Here is a 23,885-nt window from a genome sequence, read left to right as displayed (position 1 = left end):
CAGAGCAAAGAACTGTTCATAGAAATCTCCTCCCTGGTCGGTTTCGAAACGTTCTATTATGCAGTCCTTGAATTTTTCCCAACTCCTGATGGGTCTCCTCTGGTCTCTCCACTGGTACCATGACACCCCTTCCCCTCTAAACACAAGCCTGTTGTTGTCAGATTCTCCTCCTCTGTTAGCCCATTAACGGCGAAGTACCTCACCACCTTATAAATACACTCATACGCACCCTCCCCTTCGAATATGGGCATCTTTAGCTTCCTCACCTTCTGATCTCCCCCGTTTCCCCTTATTCCTCCATAGCTTCCCCTCTCCCAAGTGTTTGGCCCTCCCCACATCTCCCGATCTTCCCTTGCTCTATCATAACCCAAACCACCTTCGAATTCCCCTCTCCTTCCTACAAATTCAACACCTCGGCGGCCATAATGTCCCTCCCGGCATTCCCGATCAGCACCCCTTTGCTCCGCTCCTCCATACTCATGCCTTTCCCCATACCTACCTCCTACATCCTCCCTCTAGAAAGGCTCCATATAGGATTTTCTTCTTTCTCCCTCCACGATCTCCACCTCATCTTCCTCCCTACAAATTTAAGAATTTGTGTTCTTCCCTTCCAACCCTTTTGCCACTGAAGCTGTTGTTTGGTTATGGAATTCTAAAATTTTCTTCATCATATCACGGAGATCGGCTACTTGTCCTTCCATGGAAGAAAGTCTGTCCTCCACCGTTGTCTTGATTTGGTTCATCTCCCCTTCAAGTCTTTCTTCTAGCGCATCCACTTTCTTAGACACTATCTTTATCAGGATCTTTGTATATTCAAAAAATCTAATTTGGATCACAAAAACAACAACTTTCTCCTTACCCGACCAAATATCAGACACTGAAATTTGTCAAAATCAGACCCCCAACGATACCAAGACTTGCTCTGATACCAATTTGATAGGAAACACTTGTAGATCTCAAGTATTTCCTATCAATTTTCAGAAAACAATGAGAATTCTTCACAAAAATACGCACAAAATCACGAAAACAGTCGATAATTTATATTATTTTATGAAAGGGAAATAGAAAATAGCAAGATACAATTAATCCTCTATTCGAAAGGAAGATAGATCACTCCCAAATCTTTAGACGCCGCTAGAGCCCAAAAGAAAACCTAAATCTAAGATATCTCAAATTTCAGCCAAATTCCAGAAGCCCTAACCCTAGGAAAACAAACTATTTAATGCATATAATTCAAAAGAAAATCTCTAAACAGTCCCTACATTCAATTTCCCTCCTAAACTTCCTCAAAAAACCTTCCAAAAAATGCTTCGTTAGCTCCTGCGATGGGATCAGCGGAATTAGAGGCGGACGATTTCCGCCTTTGTGTTGCACGGGCCAGTTCCGCATGACTGGCTGGACCGGTCTAACAGCATCTCAGTTCTTTAGGACATAATAAAGATCTATAGCTAAGGCAGACATTTATAGAAGACTGGAGGTTGTCTCAAAGTAGAAACAATCATAATTTCCTTTGTTTCATTATTATGTAAACATTATTTTCCTTTAGCACAGACATTCACTTTAATATAATAACATCTTAATTAATAATTTGTATTATCATAAGAATTGGCCTAGAGTAATGCTTAAGTTGGTCGATTGTTACCTAGAAGGGCATGGGTTTGATTGCAGAATATTCTTTAACAAGCAAGGGGTTTTGTGTGTCATCCATGTGGTCTAAAATGGCAAGAACATTGAGCACGGGTTCAATCCAAGAAACCATATGACTATGATAAATTTTACAGGTAAAGAAAATAAAAGAATGGAGGTTGCATCTATTGATAGTGGCCACCTACATCTCCATGAGTAGTTGAAGGCTTATTCTATTTCTCCTGCACAAATCAACCATAGACTAGAGTCTGCATGGAATCCAAAGAAGTAGCAAACAAATGCAAAAAAGACAACGAATGAGAATATCATGTAAATGAGCACATGATGGACACTAAAACATCTCATCAACATAGATGAACCCTTGATGGTAGAACAGGTACAATGTACCTACACCTATTAAGTACCAAGAGAAAAACATTCAAATAATACTGATGCAGGACTAAAATGCCTAGGGGATGTTAATTAAGGACTTTGCACGCTTTAGTTTAGAGAAAAATATTAATTAAGACTTGTAGTGATTAAACGATGAAATAAAAACAAGAAAGCAATGAAACAAGCTTAGACCAAGTCGCATGCATAAAAGTTAAGATCACATAATAGTCAATTATTCTAACGTTGCATATATGGAAGGATTTCAACGATAAATCCCTACGTTAACAACGAGAGTAATCACTATGAAAAGATCCCTCACTCAACTCTCTAAATCATTATGCTTTAGCGGAAGAACATTAACACTGTCTTCATGAATCAAATAAGACCACAATTGAAAAGCAACTAGGAAGATAAAAGAGTTGGAAGAAGAGTTTACCCAAAGGAAAAGGAGATACGAAGCTCTGGTGTGGTTGTTTGGGTGTTTGAGAGAGAGTGGACAGCACCACGCACCTCCTAGCTGCCTTTGGACAGTACTTTGGTGATTTCTGGATGGTGGAAAGCAAGCTACTTGGGCTGGACTCTTTGGACAGTAAACTGAAACTTCAGGACAGCACATGACGATCTCCTGGCCGGCTGGACAGCATGGAGAAGTGCAGAATTTTTTTGGACAGCCACCAAACACTGTCCAGGAAATCTGGACAGCAATTTGGAAACCCCTAGAATGAGGGTTTAAGAGTTGTTTTGGTAGAGAGGAAGGGAGGAGGAGGTGGGTGGTTGGCCGAGAGGCCCGAGACTAGGGAAGAAAGCTTCTTCCCAAAGAAATATATGAATGAATTTCAGATTTTGGTAAGGGAGGATTTTGTATTTTAAAATTTGAATTTCAAGTAAAGGGAAAAGTATTCCCTAATGAGAGGCTAGATTGAGGCCTTTAGTGGGAGGGGAATTAATGGGGAGAGAGAGAGAGATAGGAAGAGGGGGGCGGCGGCATGGTGAGTGGAGTAGGGTTAGGGAGGGGAATTTAAAACTTACCTAATCAAGGACCTTTAATTGAGAAGGATGATTTAAATCAAATCCAATTTGAAACTGATTTGGACTTGATTTAAGGAACTTTCCAAAAATAGATTATCTATTTTTTGAAGTATTTCAAAATTCAAATTTGATTGAATAATTGATATCAAAGCTTTCCAAATGTGATTGGGTGGAGATGGGAAAGTAATAATGAGAAGTTTGAATTGTGGAGGCAAGGGAATGGGCAAGGGGGCTGGCAGCAAGTGTTAGGGTTAGTTGGGGTTGGTGGCTTGGAGGTGGGAGGGCGTGGCCGGTTGGGGTGTGGTGGTGGTGGGGTTTGACCGAGAGAGAGGAGGGGGGATATGGTTGGCCGGCGGCTAGAAGGGGAGGGTGGGGGTTCGGCCGAGAGTGGGAGGAGGAACTTTGGCCAGCGGTGGAAGGGAAAGGAAGGGAGAATGAGGAGCGACGTCGTCGACTACGAACCCGGACTCTTCCTGCAGTTGGTGGGTATTGCGATGCCCTCACCTCGGGACTTCAATCTCTCCAAAGCTCTCTAGCTCTCAAAAAACTCAAGGATGAAGAAATTTTCATAATAATCATTCATTACCTCTCCAAAGAGGAAGAGGGGATATAAATAGCTAGGGTTTACAATGAACAATAAAAAAGAAACATATGCCCCTAAGGGTCACAAACAACATTCCCTCAAGGGAGGGTAGAAATGAAAAATGCATAAAATAAATAAAATACATATGATAACTCAAAAATAAATCGGCGCGATCAAGGCCATAGATCTTCGACCCCGCCTCTGGTAAACTCTCCAAGGCCTGATGTCCTCATCAAATACCCACCCAAAAACACCAAGGCAATGGAGTTTTTCTTGTACTAACAAAAAAATGTTTCAAAGTCAAATTCCAAATAACTAGTGCTTGTGCTTGTTAAGAACCTGAACAAACGACCAAAAACTAAAACAAACCGAATTAAATCAGCCATCAAAATTAGAAATAAAAAGTGAACCGATCAAAAAGGAAACAATACCAAACCATTTAGTTTGGTTTATTTGGGTTTGAGTTGGGGAAAATGAGTTATGGCTTACATTGGATCCATTCAATTTAATTTGGTATTTTTTATTCATTAAGATTTGCTTAGGTTTGGTTTAGCATAAATTAATAGTGGAAGATATATTTCATTTGTTGCCAATTAAAGAACAAACTTTTTTTTTTTATTCGGTTGATCAAGTTATGTCATGCTTTGCATAGTTTGATTTGGATTTTATTTTTAATTTCCCAAAAATCTGAACCAAAATCGATCAAAACAACCAACTTACGAAAAACTACAAAAACAAACTCAAATCAAGTTGAATCAAATTGCACCGATGGGTAAGCATTTGATAGATCCTTGATCATTGGGTAGAAAATGATAAATAATGTCACCTAAGTACAAATGAATCCTCTCAGGTAAACCAATTAGCTAAAGATAGCAGAAAATCTTATGATGTACTATTCGGTGAAATTTTTATGTGATTGTCATGCCATAAAGGATATAAAGTTTATGTTGCTCATAAGGAATCCTTAATGGATTAGATAATTTTGTGTTGCAATTCTAAACTATAAGATCCATTATTTCTAGATTCCTTTAAAAATATAACTTAACATTCACCAAGGAATTGGGATTTTTGTAGTATATTAAATATCCAACATCCCAAGCCTTTTTCATTGTAGTTTTTAATCATGACCGGGTGAAAATATAGGCCTTTATACTATGGAAGGTTCTAATAATAGGAGGAATGCCATTTTAGAAAGTATAGTGTGGATAAAATTACCATATATTAAATCTTGCACTCTCCACCCACCCAAACCCTCTTGCATTGCAGTTTTTAATCATGACTAGATGAAAAACAAAGCCTTTATGCTATGAAAGGTTCTAAGAATAAGAGGAAAACCACGCTAGTGACTATAGTGTGGCCAATGTTTCTTGCAAAAAGGAAATTCAGACAAAGTTATCATATAATCCTTGAATCTCCCCACAGCCACACAAAAAAAAAAAAAGATAAAATTATTTTGAGATCTCTAACAATTCACTCTCTATGGTCCTATTCCCAAACTATTGAATGGTACATTTTACTTCTCATATGTTTGGGATGCACAGTTATATGAGTATATTTATGATTGGATATTTCATTGAACTGAAATCCTTTTTAATGACTGTTGTACATTCACATTCTTATCACATTTATGAAATTCAATTGATTTAAGGGGTAAATTGGTAAAAGACCTTTCTAATTTTCTATGTTACTCTAACAGTCCCTTTTGAATGCATACATTTCATATTCTTACATCTATAAAAAACTCGGTACACCCTCTAGAGATGCTTTCAACACCCACCTCTCTAACTCTATGGTAGGCCCTTGTTTCACCACTGTAACCTCACGCATTATTTAAATTACAATACAACACCTTATCCTCCTTTCCACTCCTATACAAGCATTTTAATGTCCCTACACCAGAAAGCAACTTATTACAATAATTGGTTGGGTTCTGCAGTTCTTAAACTTCCAGATTAACATGTCTTTGCATGCTATATCAGTAGGTTCGAAAAATTTTGATGCTTATTAGCCAGAAAAAGTAGTTGGTAGCAAATCTAAAACAGAAGACAAAAATCTCTCAAAACAAAACATATAAACGATATGAGGAGTTAAAAACTTAAACTTTCCATTTCTCTAGCTCATATTGTATGAATATAACCTGTTCACAATAAATTTAAAAGAAAAGTAACCAATCAGCCAAAACAAACTCTGAAGAATAAGGAACATCAATGTAATAAAATACATTGATTCAAAGTAAGTTCTATGTTAGCCACAAATCATTCATCTACATCAAATGGGAAACAAACCAAAAAAGATGCATCATAAATGCTCACATTCATGCTATCATAAGTTTGATTTTCATTTGAGAGAATATTTTAAAAAAAATGAAGAGCACGTGACCCTCTAATACAAGCGTTGAAATAGAATAACAAATTAGTGTATTATCTAATAACTGTCAAGATGATTGGCAAAGAATGAAATCAGGCCTTCCATTTTATTATTGTTATGAAAGGAGTTTTCACTAATAATCTAGCCGTATTTACACTGAAATCTTAAGCAAAAAAAAAAAAGCTAAGCAAACGAATGTGACTGAAAATAGCTTTCCAAAAAGAGCATGCCAGTTGGTCATTCCAATTCACCCTAAACTTCAAAATTTATTTTAAAGTATGTTTAAGAAGGTTCAGAACTTGAAGTAGAAAATGAAAACCAAGAGAAGATGATGCCATGCTCATCAATTATAACTGTCAGACAAGGGAAAGGCTAACGGTTCCTGTGAAAAAATAAATGAATATGAACAAAACCGTGCCCACCTAAGAGAGTTTGTTGAGTTCAACGTAACACTCTCCTTTATAGAAAAGAATCTAGCATTCACAATCGATGCCCCAAGAAACAATGGTAGCGATGATGCAAATCACGCTCTTTATTTCCTTTTCCTTTGATTGCATTAACATCAGAAAGAAAAACAAAAGGAAATCATGCAAACTTCTTTGCTGCTCTTGGAGTTAGACTCTTACCCTTCAGTATCAATTCCTTTTTAATAATCCAACACTCTATCAGGAATTTAAATGAAACTTTATACAACATTTTCTTAGGACCATTTTTAGGATTACTACTGACTAGGAAACAACTAGACAAAATAGTTAATTGCTTTTATATTTTCTTTTTGGATTGTGTTTGAACAATAAGTGACGTGGATCAATTTGATGAAAAAATCATGTTAGTAATTAGTGGCAAAGATTTAATAAAATAAATACATGTCAACACACTTCCAAGCACTTCTTAAGCAAACATTTATCCAACTATTTATGAACCCAAGTGCATAGCCCTTCCAGTCACTTCAACTGCAAAAAAATGGCACCAAGATAAGAGAGATCAATGTTGTTTTCCCATCATCAAAGTAAACCTGAAACTGAACTACACAGTTTCATTTTCTTCACCAACACCAAGAGAATCAGTTTTATTTATAAAGTTAAAGAGAGAGAGAGAGAGAGAGAGAGAGAGAGAATAAAATTCATTGATAAATTATGCCATAATATAGGAAATCAATTTCTAAGTACCTCCCTTAATGGATGATTAAATTTCCTGTCCATCACAAATGTATCGGATCCAGTCTGCAGATAATAGGAACAATTAGACTCACTAACTTCTGAGGATAACCATTGAAAACAATCTTTAGACCATGGAAAAAAAAACCTCATCACTTCTGATTCTTGTATCCTTTTCCACAGCAGTGATCTCCCGGTGATCTCCAGCCAACCCCATTTTATTATCTTGTTCCACCTTCGTGAACTCTTTATCCTCCATTGTACCGGTTGATGTGGTCATAGGCATGTGTGGATGGCCAAACCCTAAATTTATATTTTTAAACAATGATAAGAGTCCCAGAGACAGCTTCACCATTCGCCCTAATTCAAGAAGAAAACTTCAACTCATAAGAAGATTAGAAAGAAGGTCTAGCAATATATTTGCATTTTTTGATAAAGCAATGTTCGAATCAAAGTAAACAATTTCAATATCTTAGCATAAAAAATAACATTTCTAAGGAAATAACACCACTTCATTAAAAGTCGCTATCCCGCATCTATTAGATAAGATAATTAATGGCTAATTTCAGGTTGAAAGGAATATTTAGATAAATTATAAGTGCAAAAGTGATCAAAAGTTTCTTAAACATCCAAGGTGGATGCAAAATAATTTTGGAATATATGAGAATTTATCACGTATGGATTATTTACATAAGTCTATGTAGCTTACGGGAGTTAAAAGCTGGGTACTTCTTACATATTCCAGCTAAATGAAGCACACAACATCACACAATTGTGTACTCTAATTAAATGGAGTACACCGTAAGTGCATAGCTATGTCCTCTAATAATGTGCATCTAGAGCTACTTATGTAGTACAGACATAATACTTTCTCGGGGTAAATGGAGAACTAAGCTAACCATTCATCGCCAATGATAAATGTTTCATAAAAGAACTTGGCTTAGTGAACACATGTCAAAAATACCTGTGTGACCAATTTATAGAAAGAAAACTCGTATCTAGGTAAAAATTCAACCCACTGTCAATATATAAATAGCACATTTCATTAGTATTCAATCATTTTGAGGGCTTACAAAACCTGGAAAGCTTTAAAGGATATTGTTGGTACTTTCCTATTATATATTAGGTTAGGCTATAATGAGATTTGCTCTAATACATGAGTATTCAATCATTTCACTGCAATCTCATATCAAGCATAGTGTCATTTAAGAAAAGATTTTAAGCACAGTCAAAGGAAATAGACTGTTAGTGTAGGTACCCATCATGTTGGATTATTCTGACAAGGGTAAAAGGGCATGAAATTCAGTTACTGTGGCAACTAAACTTTGACTGCGCTTTCGCTTTGGATAGAGAGAATCGGACGGAGAGAACCCGGTGTCCCCACCTAATAATTTGTGATTAAAAACAACTATCGATAACTATCTTTTGTTTTAATTATAATATAGATTTGCTCATCCTGAAATTCAAAAAATTGTCTTGTAATTCAAAAGGAATTGAAATTTTAGTTCAGGATATACTCATAAAAGTTCTGTCCAGATTGGTGCATGCAAGGTTCATGATTTCTCGTAAGAAAGCATGGGGCTGGGATGTCGCGGAGTAAGAAACATATCAAACTAATAACATACCGGACAAAAACAAAGTTGAAGCAGCGAGATAGGGGGATAAGCATTGAGGCATTGATGATGATCATAGCAAGAACTTGCTCAGATGGGTGCGATGAGAGCAAAAGCATGAAAATTTCAAAAGTAATTTAAGATGGAGATTCAAAAGGCAAAATAGAAAATAAAGGCAACCCCAGGTAGAAACCCCGTCGTAAGTAAATATTACAAAATTCGTCAATTAAACAACTAATTCCACCAAGCAAGATTGACAAGAAGGAAAAACAACACGATAACAACTAATGCCAAGACGAAGAAAAATAACCATAGAAAGACATACGAAGCGCTAACTCGGATAAAATTCAAGGCAATACGAAGGGGCGATGTGGAAGTGGAGGCAGTTACCTAAGCGGGAGGATGCGTGGCGATAGAGCGGGAAGGCAGAGGGTCACCAGGAGAAGGCGGAATGAGTGCAACCAAAAGCCGGCGACTTTAACGGAGACGTCAACGGCGAAAAAAGATCAACAAAGAGGCGCGTCCTTCTGCTTTATTTCTGATGTCTAGTGACATTTTGAGTATCAGGCTATCAGCCATTAATTCGGGTATTTGGAAAGGAAAGCGACGCCGCGGCGTCGGGGATGGGGCCTCTATCCACTCCTTCTACCCCGCTTTCGAGGTTCCTACTTATTACTAATATTCGGGATTATTGCAAAAATAATAATAATAACTTAAAGAAGTTTTAATCCCGTTAATTTGAGTAACCTCTCACTTAAATATGCACCCGTTTATTACATACACATTTTGGTTAAAAAGGTAAAATTTTAACAAAAATATAGGATTCAACATTTATAACTTAAATATGTCATGAATAGGTATCTGAGGTAGATTTTGCAATTTCTTAAGTCTTACATTGAGGGTGATCATCCAAATAATTTTTTTAAACAATTCAAATGATTTTCTAAGTTAGGGTGTGCGAAGGGCTTGGTGTTCGAACACAGTCGGGTCATTCAAAAGATGGGCATTAAGCATGAGGTCGCAAACGAGCCTTTAGATGCGGATGACAGAGCGTGCGAATGGGCACTGTTCGAATCGGGCCTTCATATGCTAATGAAGTTGAGCATGCAAAGGGGTCATGGTTTGTGAATGGGAGTGGAACCTTCGGCAATATACCTAAGTACGCACCAACCAGTTAGGCACTCATAAAATTTTTTGGTTCAAGTTGCATACCTTACTGGTAGTTTAATGTACTTTATCAAAGCTATTCAAGTGTTTGTAAAAGTTAATTAATCGAAACTTTCTTTTTATAATTTTTTAGTGTCACAACGCTCTTTTAAAAAAAATTACATATAAATTTATTATAATCTGAAACTCCACATTTTTAGAGGTACAAATTTAAGTTTTTTTATAATTTTTATTATATTATTCATAATTAAATTCAAGACCATTAAAACTTTAATTTTAGCTTTAACTTGGATGTTGACTTAAAATTGGTGAGAACTCAATCATTAAGCCACCACCATCAGAGCACTACTTTCCAACCATCACTAGCAGTTTGCTAATTATTGCCATCCATTCACCATAGTTGAATAACTATCACTCAACCATCACCATCGAACCTCCTTCCTCTGACCACCAATTATGATCCTTCGATCGAACTATAGTCATACAATCATTATCACCCAACTACAATATTTTGTTCACCATCTCTCGACAACCATAAATCACAATCACCCAACCATTATGACCCAAATATGATATTCTAACCACTACTACCCGACTCCAGCTTACTGACTATCATCACCCGAGTAGGGTTTCCAACCATTATCAGTAACTTTGTTCTTCTGACAACCATTGTCCAACTTCAATTCTTTGGCCACCTTCATTTGACTAAAATCATCTAACCATCATCACTTGACTAAGATGTTTAAACCACCGCCATTAAACCACAATTCTCTAATCATCATCATTAAACTACAGTCCTTAAACTATTGTCACCTAATAACTATCCTCCGACCAACATCATTTAACAATGGTCCTCTTGCCATGTTTGCAAAACTATGATCCTCCTGCCGCTATCACCAAACTACAATCTTCCAACCACTATCACCCAACTACAACCATTTTACTACAATCACCTAACCATGATACTCCAACCACCATTATTGAACGACGATCATTCAACCACTATAGCCAAACTTGACCCTCAAACCATCGTAATCCAACTATAGTCCTCTAATCACAATCATCAAACTATGATCATGCAATCATCATCCCCCAATTTAAGTTGCTCAATAACGATCCTACAACTTCCATCACCCACTGCCAAACTATGAACCCCCAACCATCGTGCCCATCTATGATCACTCTACTACCATTCCATTCAATCCTCCGACCACCATCACCTCACTTTAATTTTTTGGGTGACAAGCACATTAAATTGATTAATAAAACATAGCTGAATTTTTTGAATAAAGTACTATGATAACCCTAAAATTTAAATATTTGAATTAATTTTAAGAGAAATATAATAACTTTAAAGCTCACCCTAACTATTTTTTAGTGAGGAGATTATCTAGAGATTTTTTTTTCTATTATTATTGGAAAGAAAATTTTAATCAGGATGGAGCAATCGTCCAAGCACCTAAAGCATAAACACCACAATATATATGTTCAATGTTAATCCACAACAAATGGAAGAAGAAACAGCTATTGAGCAATACAGAAATAACCAATCGAGTCTACATGAGAAATAATCTACAGATATCTTTAGATCCTACTTCTCCTTTCTGGATTCTTTGCGCATGCCTCTCTTGCGGATATTTTGGCAGAAGCCAAGGCGCCATTTATCAACTGCAGCTACAGGCAACAATGAGACCAAGGTCCATACAAGAGAATGAGGCCAGTAGGGCGTGCATCTCGGTTCATAGCCAATCCAATCTACGGTGGCGCGGGCATAGGTGTCAGCTGATGGCACGAAGAAGGAAGATCTCCGAATCGATGACATCTTCGTTGCGACGTATAAGGGTACCTGTTCAGAACCAGGCATGAGATAATAAAGAAAGAGAAATCCACCATTAAGGTTTCGGTATTCCATGAGAAAATAGCAGAGCTCACGAAGCTCGAGATATAGGCTTCGTTTGGGACAGCTTTCTTATTGCTTATAAAAATAATTTTTTAGTTTAAATATTTAAATTTTTGTAATAAAGCCGTCTCAAACAAAGACATAGTAAGTAAACTCCACGTAAGATAACAATAGTGCCCTTGTCTCGGTTGGCGTGTAAATACCACAAAAACCATATGCTACAAAAGATAAAAAGCATCTAGAACCTAAATGCGCTCCAAGGCAAATACTCTTCAATGAGGAGCTTAGTTATTGGAAAATCATAATAGGAGTGGTTTATCATTAGAAGCAAGTTATTGACCATAAAGATAGGGGCCCTTCAATTTCCTCTTTGATGATGGTTTGGTTAAATTCAATCATAATTAAAGGGGATTCTCACTATAAAATTGTCCTATCAAATTCTTAAGAAGATAAATTCATTCTCTATACAACAACAATATCAAGCCTTTGTCCCACTACGTACGGCTACATGAATCTTTTTTCTCCATTGTGTCATGTTAAAAGTCATATTATCGTTTAAATCTAATAAATAAAGATCATTTCTAATATTTTCTAACCAAATTTTTTTAGGTCTACCTCTACCTTTCTTAACATAAGTCAAATCTAATACCTATACTTTCCTAACCGGGTCATCGGAAGGCCGCCGTTTTATGTGACCAACCCATCTAAGACAACTCTCTCTAATCTTATCTTCCACTGGAGCTACTCCAACCTTTTCCCATATATGCTCATTTCGTATCCTATCTCTAAGGGTTAAGCCACTCATCCTCATCTCTGCAACACTTAACTTAGCATTATAATTCTCTTTTAATGACCAACATTCGGCACTCTAAAACATTGCAAGTCTCACCACCATCTTATAAAGTTTTCCCTTAAATTTGAGAGGGGGCTTTTCTATCACACTAAAAGAGAAGGCCGGTTAAAAAAGGGGTGCAACACAAGGACTTCCGAGGAGGTCACTATTGTTAAATTGAAAAAGACCCATTAAACAAGCTTTCACCTCAAGTTTATAAGACCCTCTTGGACAATGCAACTCATAGTTATGAACAAGGATCAATCTGTAAGACTTGCTTGATCAACTTAGTTAACTAAATATATTAGGGCACATGACAACCTCGGATAATAGAATCATAGGAATATATTATTTCCTCAAATCTAAATTATTAGGATTGAAACAAAACATCATAAAACCTATAGATTAACTTTAATCAAATGCTTTTTTTAATGATTAAAAGGGATAATTAATTATAAAGACTTCTGCCAACAAAAACCCTCAAACTATATAATGAAGTATTCGTTTAGAACAAAATCCCTTAATAATGTTTTATCCAAATCCAAATTACCTTCGGAAGAACAAATCTGAACCATCCAAATATGATCCGAATCTAATGGAATTTTTCAAAACCCACAAAGGTTTTCATATGAGATTGGTCAGTAAAGCTGACCAAATATCATTCGCAACTTCCAATGCAAACATGTTATTTTACTATGGTACGTAAATTTACTCTACAGATCTTTTTAGATCTGTGAGTGTCGAACATGTTTTTACTAGAAGATGTTTGCTCAAAAAAGATAACAAAGATAAGTTGTCCAATGTTCTTGTTATCCCACTTGTATTGCTTTTCTCTATGATTTCCTTTCTGCAATTAATGATTTAAAAAATAGAGATTGGTTTTATGCTTCTGTATGAGAAAAACAAAAGAAAGACATGCAAGAAAATAGAATAAAACTTATTTTAGCAGATAGCATAAATATAGCATTATGGACCCACGAAAGATTGCCTAACATCAGAAGACTGGTAACTGGGATTTATAGAGATAAAGAGTTGCAATTAATAATGTCATGCACGCTAGAAACCGTCGTACGGAGAGCTGGTAACTAGAATCTAGCAAGTGTAATAAGCATTAAATAATTGAAACTAAGTATCAGGTTGTATTCATTAATCATTGGATAAAGTCCATCAATGAGGATACACATTAACTTTCCAAAACCATAAACTGCACTAATACTCTACTTGCAAATCTCTTAGAAAATCTCATCGTGAAACGCTAGTCTTCAATTCTGCAAGTGGCTCATTTGATCCACACATGATTCTAAATGAGGATATTGGTCCTCTTTTACAATGGTAATTGCACGGTGCAATCAGCCCATCTCACTCATTCATTGATGCCAGAATTCGAAAAAAAATTGAAAATGCTAAACACAGGAATGTGAAGTCAATTAGGGGCATCTTACCTGGCATTGCACATCTATTCCCATATCCTTGTACTCAACGTAAAGGCATTTTGAAAATTGATCAACATACCTGTAAATAGATGCATTGCTTTGTCAGGAAAGCCTAAAAAAGATCAAGAAATGATATTGAACAGAACCACACCAGCAAAAATAATTAAGCAATAAACTTACCTGCTCTATTCATTATTTTTTTTTTTCATCAAGAATATCAAAGTACAACGTAGAAGGTATATGTTTGTTGTCCTCTCTATCTAAGTTTTTTTTCACAGATGTACATTCGAATTGGCATATTGTTGAAACAACCATCATGTGATGCAAGGTTTGTGTGGCTCATTAGTGATTTTAATGATAACTAATCTTATGTAATATCACTAATAATTTGTCAAGTGTTGCTACAGGTAATTCAATTAGTAGCAACTATGGAGATGATGCTCATTATAACTATATCACTTAGAGCTGTGTTGGAGGTGAACCCAAATGGAGAATTCAGCAAGGGGCTGTTTGATTGAATGTCTTTAAAACAACCGCAGTTTAGACACGAAGAGTAATTGGAATGCATATATTTCAAATATATAATAGTTGTTAAGTTGGATGCATATCAGAGTAGTTACTTAATTAGATGTAAATAGCTTGGGAGCCGGATCGAACTTGACTCGATAACGAGCTCACGAGCTTGAGCTTAAACTTGAGCTCGACTATTAAGCGAGCTTGAGAAAGCTCGAGTATTAGCAGTCAGAATTCTTTTCAAAAAAATTAATAAATGTTTTTACTCGGTTTTGAAAATATGGAGGCGTTTGAATGGAAAAAAAAAACTACAAGATATTAAAGATGCTATTTTCCAAAAAAAATTAATAAACCTATAATTTATTATTATTAAAACTACAATAACTTTGCAACCTCTATGCAGTAACTCCGTAGCTTTATATATATATATATATATATATATATTAAAAAGCAAAGGCCACATGCCAAAGGAAAAAAAGCTACAATTCAAGTTTTTCTTCATCGACACCTTTCCTTCTTCTGCTGTTCTTCTTTCACTCGCGAGCTGGCTTGGTAGCCTGCCTCTATTGCCGTGAGCTGAGCTTGAACACACCCTTTGAGCTTGAGCTCACGATTTTGTTGGCGAGCTTAGCTCGAGTTAAGCAAGACTCGAGCTCGACTAGACTCATTTACACCCCTAGATGCAAATCAGATGCATTGAAATACTATATACTAATGAGTGAATAATATAAAACATAAAAAAAGCATAAGATATGAAGTGAAATCAAAATATCTCAACAATAAGACAACATGAAATATAGTTCAACTCAAAATTCTATCTTTTCCAAATCCTACTATTCTTTTCATTAACATATAATTCCAATTTTCAAAAATAAATAGCAATGACATATCACATAAGAACTCATAAGTTATTAGCACTGTCATCACTAAGAGGTTCTTCATTTGAATCATCATTATGGTGAACTGCTCTCTCCCCTTCCTCCTCTCCAATAGAGTCCAATGTCGGGCATTTACTTTAAGATTTATGTAAGTTTTAATATATATAGCGTGAGGCGTAAACCTCAAGCCAGTGAGGCGAGGCGGGCCTTAACCAAGTTGAGGCGCAAGCCTCATAAAAAAACTCGAGGCATAAGCATAGAGGCGTTTTTTACTGGAATTGCGCAAGCCTCAAGGCGAGCCTCATATTGCGCAATTTTAAATCATGGTTTTAAGTATCCATATTAACAATGGTCGATTTCGATTGAAATAAAAAGTTGATAACAAGCTGATTGTAATTTTTTGTATGTTTTGATTTTGCATCTCATTAGAGGTTACATTAGTAATCTTAGACCCTTAGCTGTCCTAAAAATTGAAATCAAAGCTTAGGCTGGTGTCACATGCGACTCAAAAGTGAAATAAATAATAAAGGTTAGTTATCAGATCACTACAAGGATGAGCCTTAACCATTTTACAATACTAACTAGGATAGTTCTTAACAAAACATGATTAACTCTGCATAGTCGTAATTCAGATTAACGAGCAGCTTGCTATGATGAAACAAATAAGCTACACCTACAAGAGCCAAATAATAAATCCAACCTTAATGAAGAGATTATTCACAACATCATGGGAAGATTAGAGACTCTCCATAAAAGAAGCAATAGAGGTAAACATTGTTAAGAATACGCCAATAAAAATATTGATAGTCATAAGAGATAACATTATCATACTGATGAAATCAATAAAAAAGTAAGTATAATAGTTTACTTTCGATAGCAATATAGATCCAAAAGTGTTTCAAACCAAATGAATGATAGGAAAATTTACTTTTATTGGCAATTGATGTCTTGTGAACGACAAATAAGACTTGCAAAACAAAAGTGCACTCGAAAAACAAAGATGTATTATGCAGGTGTAAAATGGCAACGGGAATGATCATGGCTAGAATCAACAACCACATGGTTTGAAAGAAATTGTTGTTAAAAGAAAATACTTGCCTTCATTCAATCAAGATATTTAACTCACTAAAGTACAAAACTAAGACTATAATTGAATAAATGAATACATTGAAGAATTGTTGTACAATTTAAGATTATGGAAGAACCTAAAATAGTACTTTCTAGATTTAGCAATAGCTTAAGACTTAAACTTAAAAGAGAAATGACACCACATAATGTTACCTCACTTAAGAAGGCTTTCAAACTTGCTTTAGATTTGGAACATCTAAAAAAATTTCCTACACCTAAAAAATATCTTCATATGTGGGGAATTTTTTTTTTTCTTTTCAGTAATCCAATTCAAGCAACCAACTCTAATGCTAGTAAAACAACCTTCAATAAAACAATAAAAAAAAGAAAATTGGCAGCCACGGGATTGGGATCCAAATTTTTTGCAAAGGTTTATTTTAGATGTCACAAACAAGTCACTTTTTATAAGAATGTCTCAGTAGAAACTTGCATAGTAATATTGAAGAAGAAAACGAGAATGATGAAAGGGAATACGTTTATGAATTTGATGATGAAATAAGTGATTTTGAGACCACTTCGAACATTATGGATGATCATTATCATGCTTATTAAAGTCAAAACTCATTGGAAAAAAACTTCCATTAATTAGACACTTTAAATATAATAAAAAACTATATAAGTTCATCATTGATGGTGTGAGTTCCATGAATGATGTTGGCAAGTCATCTCTTGAACTTATGATGTTGCACAGATAACTAAATCACACCTTACAGCCTTACGAAGTAGCTTGGGTAGAAAAAGCTGCAATTTTCATAACTCAAGGGGCATGATCCCTATTCAACTTCCCAATTATACCGATAAGAATTGGTGTGATATCCTAACAATTGATGTTGCACATGTTATTTTATAACAACCTAAATTGCATGATTTAGATGCAACTCATTTTAATTTTTAAGTCCAATATCTACCATATAAGGTTAATGGCAGGAAGATTGTACTAAATCCTACCAAGACTAAAATTCCTATTGCATCCAAAGAACCAAGCACACTAATGAACTCGAGAAAACTCTGCAAATTTTGAGCCAAATATGATTTCAAAAGAACAAAGTGGAGGGAATAGTTGATGTTTTGATCGTTATCGAATTGAACCAAGAGACAAATAAAAGTATATCAGTGCTTGAAAATGTTAGTTGATTATTATGTGAATTTAAAACACTACGTCATGAAAAAACTACTTCATGAATTATCACCACTTAGGAACATTCAATGCGCCATTTATTTGAACTTAGATCATCATTATTAAATTTATCTCGTTATAGAATGAATCCTCCTGAGCATAACACACTAAAATGACAAGTAGATGAACTATTAAGAAAATGTTTATTAAGGAGAGTATGATCCCTTGTGTATTAACTAATCTGCTCACAACTAAGAACATAAGTCAGAAAATGTGATTAGATAGTCGATTGATTAATAAAATGTACCGATTCCCCTACCAATATTACATAATATGCATGCCGTTAAATTTTGGAGATCATCAAGTTCTTGAACACAATACGCATTCCAGGATTAGCATTTGGCTTTTTAGCCGCACGAAAGGACTCTCGCGTTGGCATTGAACAACCAATCTACTATGGGAACCTGACAGAAATATTCAGGTGGCTGTGGTATGGTAAATATGCTCCTTCCACTTCCGACCAAATTATGTGGAAATTGGCATAGTCTAATTGAGGGCAGCAACTGATTTGTGGCAATATTGTTAGTTACTGTTTTCTTTCACTTCTTTTCTGAAGTTTGGAATTGTTGGTGATTATAAAATAATTGAGCAGAGTCATTCTTTTCTTTTCTATTCTATTGTATTTCAAATTATGTGGAAGTTGTGATAGCTAAATAAATCTACTCAAAATTGTCTATGCCTTTTAGTTCCGCGTCAAGATAGGAAGAAGCTTTAGCAGATGAGAAAAGAAGATGGTAATAACAACATTAATACCTCTTCTCTTATTTTCGCAGTAGGTGACTACGTTCACTCAATCATTGACATAGATAAAATAGCATCTCTATTCTTATCTTCTTATGCATAAAAGAAATATTTGATGCCCTTCTATTTTAAAGCTTGTTAGAATATTTGATCTCTATGATGATGTAGACGTAGATGAATATCAATGAATCATATAAACTTATTGATGCACATTACATAAAAAAGTTAAATTTCTATCATATTTTAAAATTATCGATGAACCTTCTTACATAACAAAATGGTAATTTATTGAAGTCACTAAACTACATGATTTAACTATAACGACTGTATTAAAAAAATATAAATTTATGAATTAATTTTAGAAAGAGAAAGTGAACTCAGTTAAAATTTAAAGTGCTTATCACACAAACCAATGATCAAAATAAAGCAATTAATAAGATATGGAGAGATTGATTACATTGTCTGATTAAAGAACATGCATATCGGATGATCTAATATTATCTAATGCTGAGTTTGCATATAGATTACATGTTATGAAGTTTATGAGCATAAGTCCAATTAAAATTATCATAGGGTATTCGCCTCCTGTTGAACTTCCAATTAAATCTAGTCCGAGTGAATATGCACATCATATGCATGATTGCACTAAAAAAAATATGCACGATTGCACAAAGATATTTAAAAGAAATAAACTATTAATGGAAATTATAAGTTTGCTGTTGATATGAGCGGAAGGCATATGAAATTCCAATCAAGTGATAAGGTCATGGTGCATCAAAATCCTAAAAGATTTCCTATAGGGACCCTAAAAAAATTAATTGCAAGAAAGGTGGAACCATATAAAGTTTTATATTACATTGGAGCTAATGCTTACAAACTAAAAATCTTGAGAAGTATTGGTAGAAACTCGATCTTCAACATATCTAATTTGACTTTATTTCATAAACGTATAGTCAACACCATAAACTCTCCTCTACTTTCATCCCCTCGTGAAAACACATTTCATGCCATGCCATATAAGTTTATTCATTTTTCTTGAAGCCATGATGAACAATGAGACGGTGTCCACTACTGATGATGGATATTAACGGTAGCTTAGACATTAGCATAACAAACCTACATTATGATGACTAATGAATTACTCTTCATGAAACACAATAATTATGGCAAGACTTGACTAATATTAAATCCCCAAATAGTCAAAGTTTAATTTTTCCAAGCTGGTAGTTTTCATGAAAATATGAATACTTACACTCATGAAAAGCGCAAAATTTGATGAGTATTATGAACATTTCCATTGGATTTTATTTGACGATTGCGCCCTCTCTCTAGTTAGTAGTTTCATACCCTACTACCCATTGTTTTATTTCCTTCTCCTATCACTCTTTGGTTTCCCCCTACCATTCCTATGATATTGTGCTTATTATTGTCTATATTCCTCTACTACCTGTTTGTTTCTTTGTTTCCTATTCTTTCGATCCCACTACATTTATGGCCTTCGACATCCTTCTACTCGTACGATTGTTTCTCACTATTTTTGTAACCCTAATTCTCATTCTCCAGCATCATGTTTACAACACAATTGCTTCTCGCTATTTTACTATGTACCCTATGTTATCCCGTTGATCTCATTGCTACGCCTTATGTCCAACAATTTTGGCTTTTTTAACTCTGTTAGTGTCTTCACTTAGCATGTTTTAAGGGAACTCGAAAATTGGACTTTATAAAACAAGAATTAGACTTTTTATAAAGATTTGATGCGGCTGGATTTCATGAACTTATTGTATTTGCCTAAACCTTGACAAATTTTCTTCAAGGCTTGATGTTGTTAAAATTCATAAAGAATGTTTTGAAGCTTATTTTATTTGACAATATCTTGAAAAATAATCTTCAAATTTATATTTATATGTTGTTCTACATCAAGTAGGTTAATATAGAGAGAAAAAAAGGATTGAGAAGAGATAGATTAAAAAGAGAAAGCTTGAAATTTGTAGGGCCTAAAAGTTAGACCGGTTGAGAAAGTTTTTCAACATCAAGTTAGTTAGTATTACCCTAAATAGAACCAGATTTCGATAGTTTCGCCTCTCATGAGTTTTCATGTATTTTATTTCTATGAATTTAACACAATCATAATATGTTGATGTTTTTACAACTTTCATCGTAGAACTTTTGATATTTTGTCCATTTAATAGTTTTGTTTATTTCTATGCGATTATTTTTAATTTTAATCAGGCATTTTGACAACGACATGCTCTACTTTAAATAGTGTTTAAAAAAGTATTAAATCCTAATAAATGAGATCATGATATTTTGTGATCATATCATTTACTATTGCACAAGATCCACTCGATCAACACTATATTTGCATCGATTTCAAGTGTTATTCAAAGAACATTTAACTTAGATATGTTCCCATGCATCATATAATGCTATATTTATGTTCCTATGCATATTGAAACTAGTTCCATCTAGTATGGCACCAATCATACAAGTTGGATTTACATTTTTTTTGCACATTTGCTTAATTATCTTGCTTGTATAAACACTCAAAGTGTATTACTCTCACATTAGAATATACTTATGAAATATGAATCGCCTTACATAGCTTGTGAACATTTGTTTTTATGGCATTGTTGTTTAAAGATTTTATTATCTAAGCTTTTGTAGTTAAATTAATAATTTATATTTTGCTCAATAATCATATACTCATTTTATCATACAATCATATAACATTGATCACTTGTGTTGTGTCATACCAATAAGTAGGTTTATTTGAATTCAATTTTGTATGCTAATTTAGTTGCATGCTATATCCTCTATATTGTGCCTAATATTGATCATCACTCATTTATAGCATTAAATATATTATACACATTGTCACATTTACTAATATGCTTGCATGCATGTGTGTTTGATTAAGAATTCATTTTTATATGTTTATTATAAATATTCGAATTGAAAGGAGAAATTCTAAAGTGCCTTAACCTAACAAGTTAAGGCATACATTGATCCCTCCACAAATTGTTGTATTTTGGTCCAATTTTAGCTATTTTGTTCCTTCGGTCTATTTTAACAGCTTGATAGGGTTATAAATAGGGGTGTGATTTTCTATAAAGTTGAGAAATTTTGAATAAAACTTTAGATTAGTTTTCCTCCCAAAGTCCTCTCTCCCTTATATACCTCTCCATCTCTTCTAAGAAGCTCAAGAAGAAGCTTCTTTTTCCTCCAAGAATCCTAACAAGTGGTATCAAAACTAGGTGGAGGTGGAGAAAGGTTCTTGTCCAAAGAAAGAAAGGGAGGAGGCGGTCGACAATCGTTAATGCGTGTCGGAGTAGACTAGGCACGAAAGTTGGGCCAAGGACGCGGGCAGACGAGGCGAAGCGACCTTGTGCAGCAATCGGGTCGAAGCGACAATGGTAGGCATGCGGGCCCAAGTTTTCGTGTGCGTAGAGGTTTCCGCATCGACAGCAACACACTTGCGGGAAAATGCTCATGGATGCATGCAGGAAGACAGGAAGCCAAAGTCAGGTGCGCAAGAGTGTTGCAAGCGAAAGGCATGCGGACAGGCAGCAGGACGTGGGAGACTGCACGTGCGGGTGCCTAGGAAGGCAGGATGAGGGCTCTGATTCGTATGATGCACAGGGTATCAAGCCGGGGCAAGAAGGCAACAGGCCAAGGCGCGAGGCGGACGTTGCATTTGGGCCAAGGGTGCTCAGAGCGCGGGGCGCGGTGGCTGTGCTGGACGCAGAGCGGCAGGATTGGATCTGCATGCATGAGCCGAGACGTGAAGGTAGCTGGGCTGAGTATGTCGTGTTGTACACGTGGAACGGGACGCGGGCCAAGGAATTGTTGCGACCCATGACCCCGAGTTTGAGATGTTGATGATAACAAATAATGTCGCCTGAACTACTCTTCATTGAATATCATTTATTGTTGGCTATTGTCCGTGAGTACTAATATTTCAGGAAGATCACAAGCCACTCAGGACAACGGGAAGACTCAAGACTAGTTAAATTAGGAGTATGAGTCTGACAATGTAATTTGTTAATTATTTTATTTTTTATTTTCTTGAGTCTGGCCACAAAATGCAAGTGAGTCTGAGCAATCATGCACACACACATGGAGAGAGGGTTTTTAAAAGTAAAAAATATAGTTTTTCATTGTCTGTTAATCGTACTGTACTAAGTTATTTCGTACTATACGATATTATATTATAAACGTGTTCTGTGAGCAAATCGTACGGTACGAATACTATCGTACTGTACGATGTGTTACAAATTGAAAACCCTAGCCGTCACATTAACTTAAGTAAGTTATTCTGCGCCGTTCGTACTGTACGAAAATCTTTGTACTGTACGCTCTATTTTAAATACTTACTTTAACCAGTGATTAGTGCAAAAAATCAAGGCTTAATTACAAATTAAAAATCGTACTGTACGAACACATTTGTACAATACGATGAACAGAGACGAATTCAGATCGTCCTAGAGATCGTCCTGGACGATCCCTTGTTTTTGTCTCATCGTACTATACGATATAGATCGTATCATACGATGAACAGAGACGAAATTTGAACGTCTCGGAATTCGTCCTGGACGATGCCTTGATTTTCACCATTCGTACTGTACGATATGTATCGTACCATACGATGAACAAAGATGACATTTGATAGTCCCGACTATCGTCCTGTACGAGCAGTAGTGTTGAGGATCGTACTGTACGATTAGATTTTGAACTATTCGTACAACTTCGTACCAAGACGAAGCCTATTTATACATGTCGTACTGTACGATGAGAAATCGTACTGTACGATTGTAACGGCTACTTTGAAAATTTCAGAGATTTTGGAGCTCGTTTTATGTGTCAAAATTGTTATGTTTTAAAAGAGAAAAAAAAGGAAGAAAACATGATTAGAGAAGAAAATCCTTGGGAGAGAGCTCTCGAGAAGTTTTGAGGGGTTGAGAGAGGAAGGAGAAGGTAAGCTTGGTGAGGGAGAAGAGGTGTGAGGGAGATCACATGGTTGCTCCGATCTTGCTGCATCTTGCTCCTCCTGTGGCCCGGGAAGAACTTGAGGGAGGCTCTCTAAGGGGGAGACTCTTGTACATCTGTGACCTCAAGGTACTCTGCCTTCTCTAGGAGGGAGAAAAACGAGAAGGTTCTCTGCCGTCACCAGGAGGGTGAAAATAGCGCTTGGCACTCCGCCACGCCGAGTTGGTGAAAGGGAGTATTGTAAGGGCTTCTCCGCCTTGCCGAGGGGGGTAAAAGGAGAGCTATTTGTTGGTAGTGAAATTCTCGTAGCGGAGGACTCCGGGGAGTGGATGTAGGTCATGGTTTGACTGAACCACTAT

General features: G+C 35.7%; 2 protein-coding genes across 5 annotated transcripts in view; both read right to left on the bottom strand.

Annotated features, from left to right (window-relative positions):
- The window catches only part of LOC110095780 (zinc finger CCCH domain-containing protein 65), a 50,369-nt gene extending 40,967 nt beyond the window's left edge, over nucleotides 1-9,402 (bottom strand). Inside the window, exons 1-3 of one of the 4 annotated variants that reach the window (XM_020821451.2) lie at nucleotides 9,159-9,402; nucleotides 7,304-7,515; nucleotides 7,168-7,221 (exon numbers count right to left, since the gene is read on the bottom strand). In XM_020821451.2, coding sequence (XP_020677110.1) covers nucleotides 7,168-7,221; nucleotides 7,304-7,510 — 261 coding nt within the window. In that variant the 5' untranslated portion in view covers nucleotides 7,511-7,515; nucleotides 9,159-9,402. The remainder of the gene's footprint in view (nucleotides 1-7,167; nucleotides 7,222-7,303; nucleotides 7,516-9,158) is intronic. The other 3 variants (XM_020821449.2, XM_028694084.1, XM_028694085.1) reach the window with 3 other exon arrangements.
- A 1,972-nt stretch (nucleotides 9,403-11,374) lies between these two features.
- The window catches only part of LOC110095796 (very-long-chain 3-oxoacyl-CoA reductase 1), a 16,348-nt gene continuing 3,837 nt past the window's right edge, over nucleotides 11,375-23,885 (bottom strand). The window contains exons 2-3 of the mRNA XM_020821484.2: nucleotides 14,110-14,179; nucleotides 11,375-11,781 (exon numbers count right to left, since the gene is read on the bottom strand). Coding sequence (XP_020677143.1) covers nucleotides 11,527-11,781; nucleotides 14,110-14,179 — 325 coding nt within the window. The 3' untranslated portion in view covers nucleotides 11,375-11,526. The remainder of the gene's footprint in view (nucleotides 11,782-14,109; nucleotides 14,180-23,885) is intronic.

Source organism: Dendrobium catenatum, unplaced genomic scaffold (assembly GCF_001605985.2).
Source record: "Dendrobium catenatum unplaced genomic scaffold, ASM160598v2 fragScaff_scaffold_390, whole genome shotgun sequence".
Classification (NCBI taxonomy): domain Eukaryota; kingdom Viridiplantae; phylum Streptophyta; class Magnoliopsida; order Asparagales; family Orchidaceae; genus Dendrobium; species Dendrobium catenatum.
The sequence above is the reverse complement of the archived record's forward strand: the minus strand, read 5'-3'. Positions and strand labels throughout refer to the sequence as shown.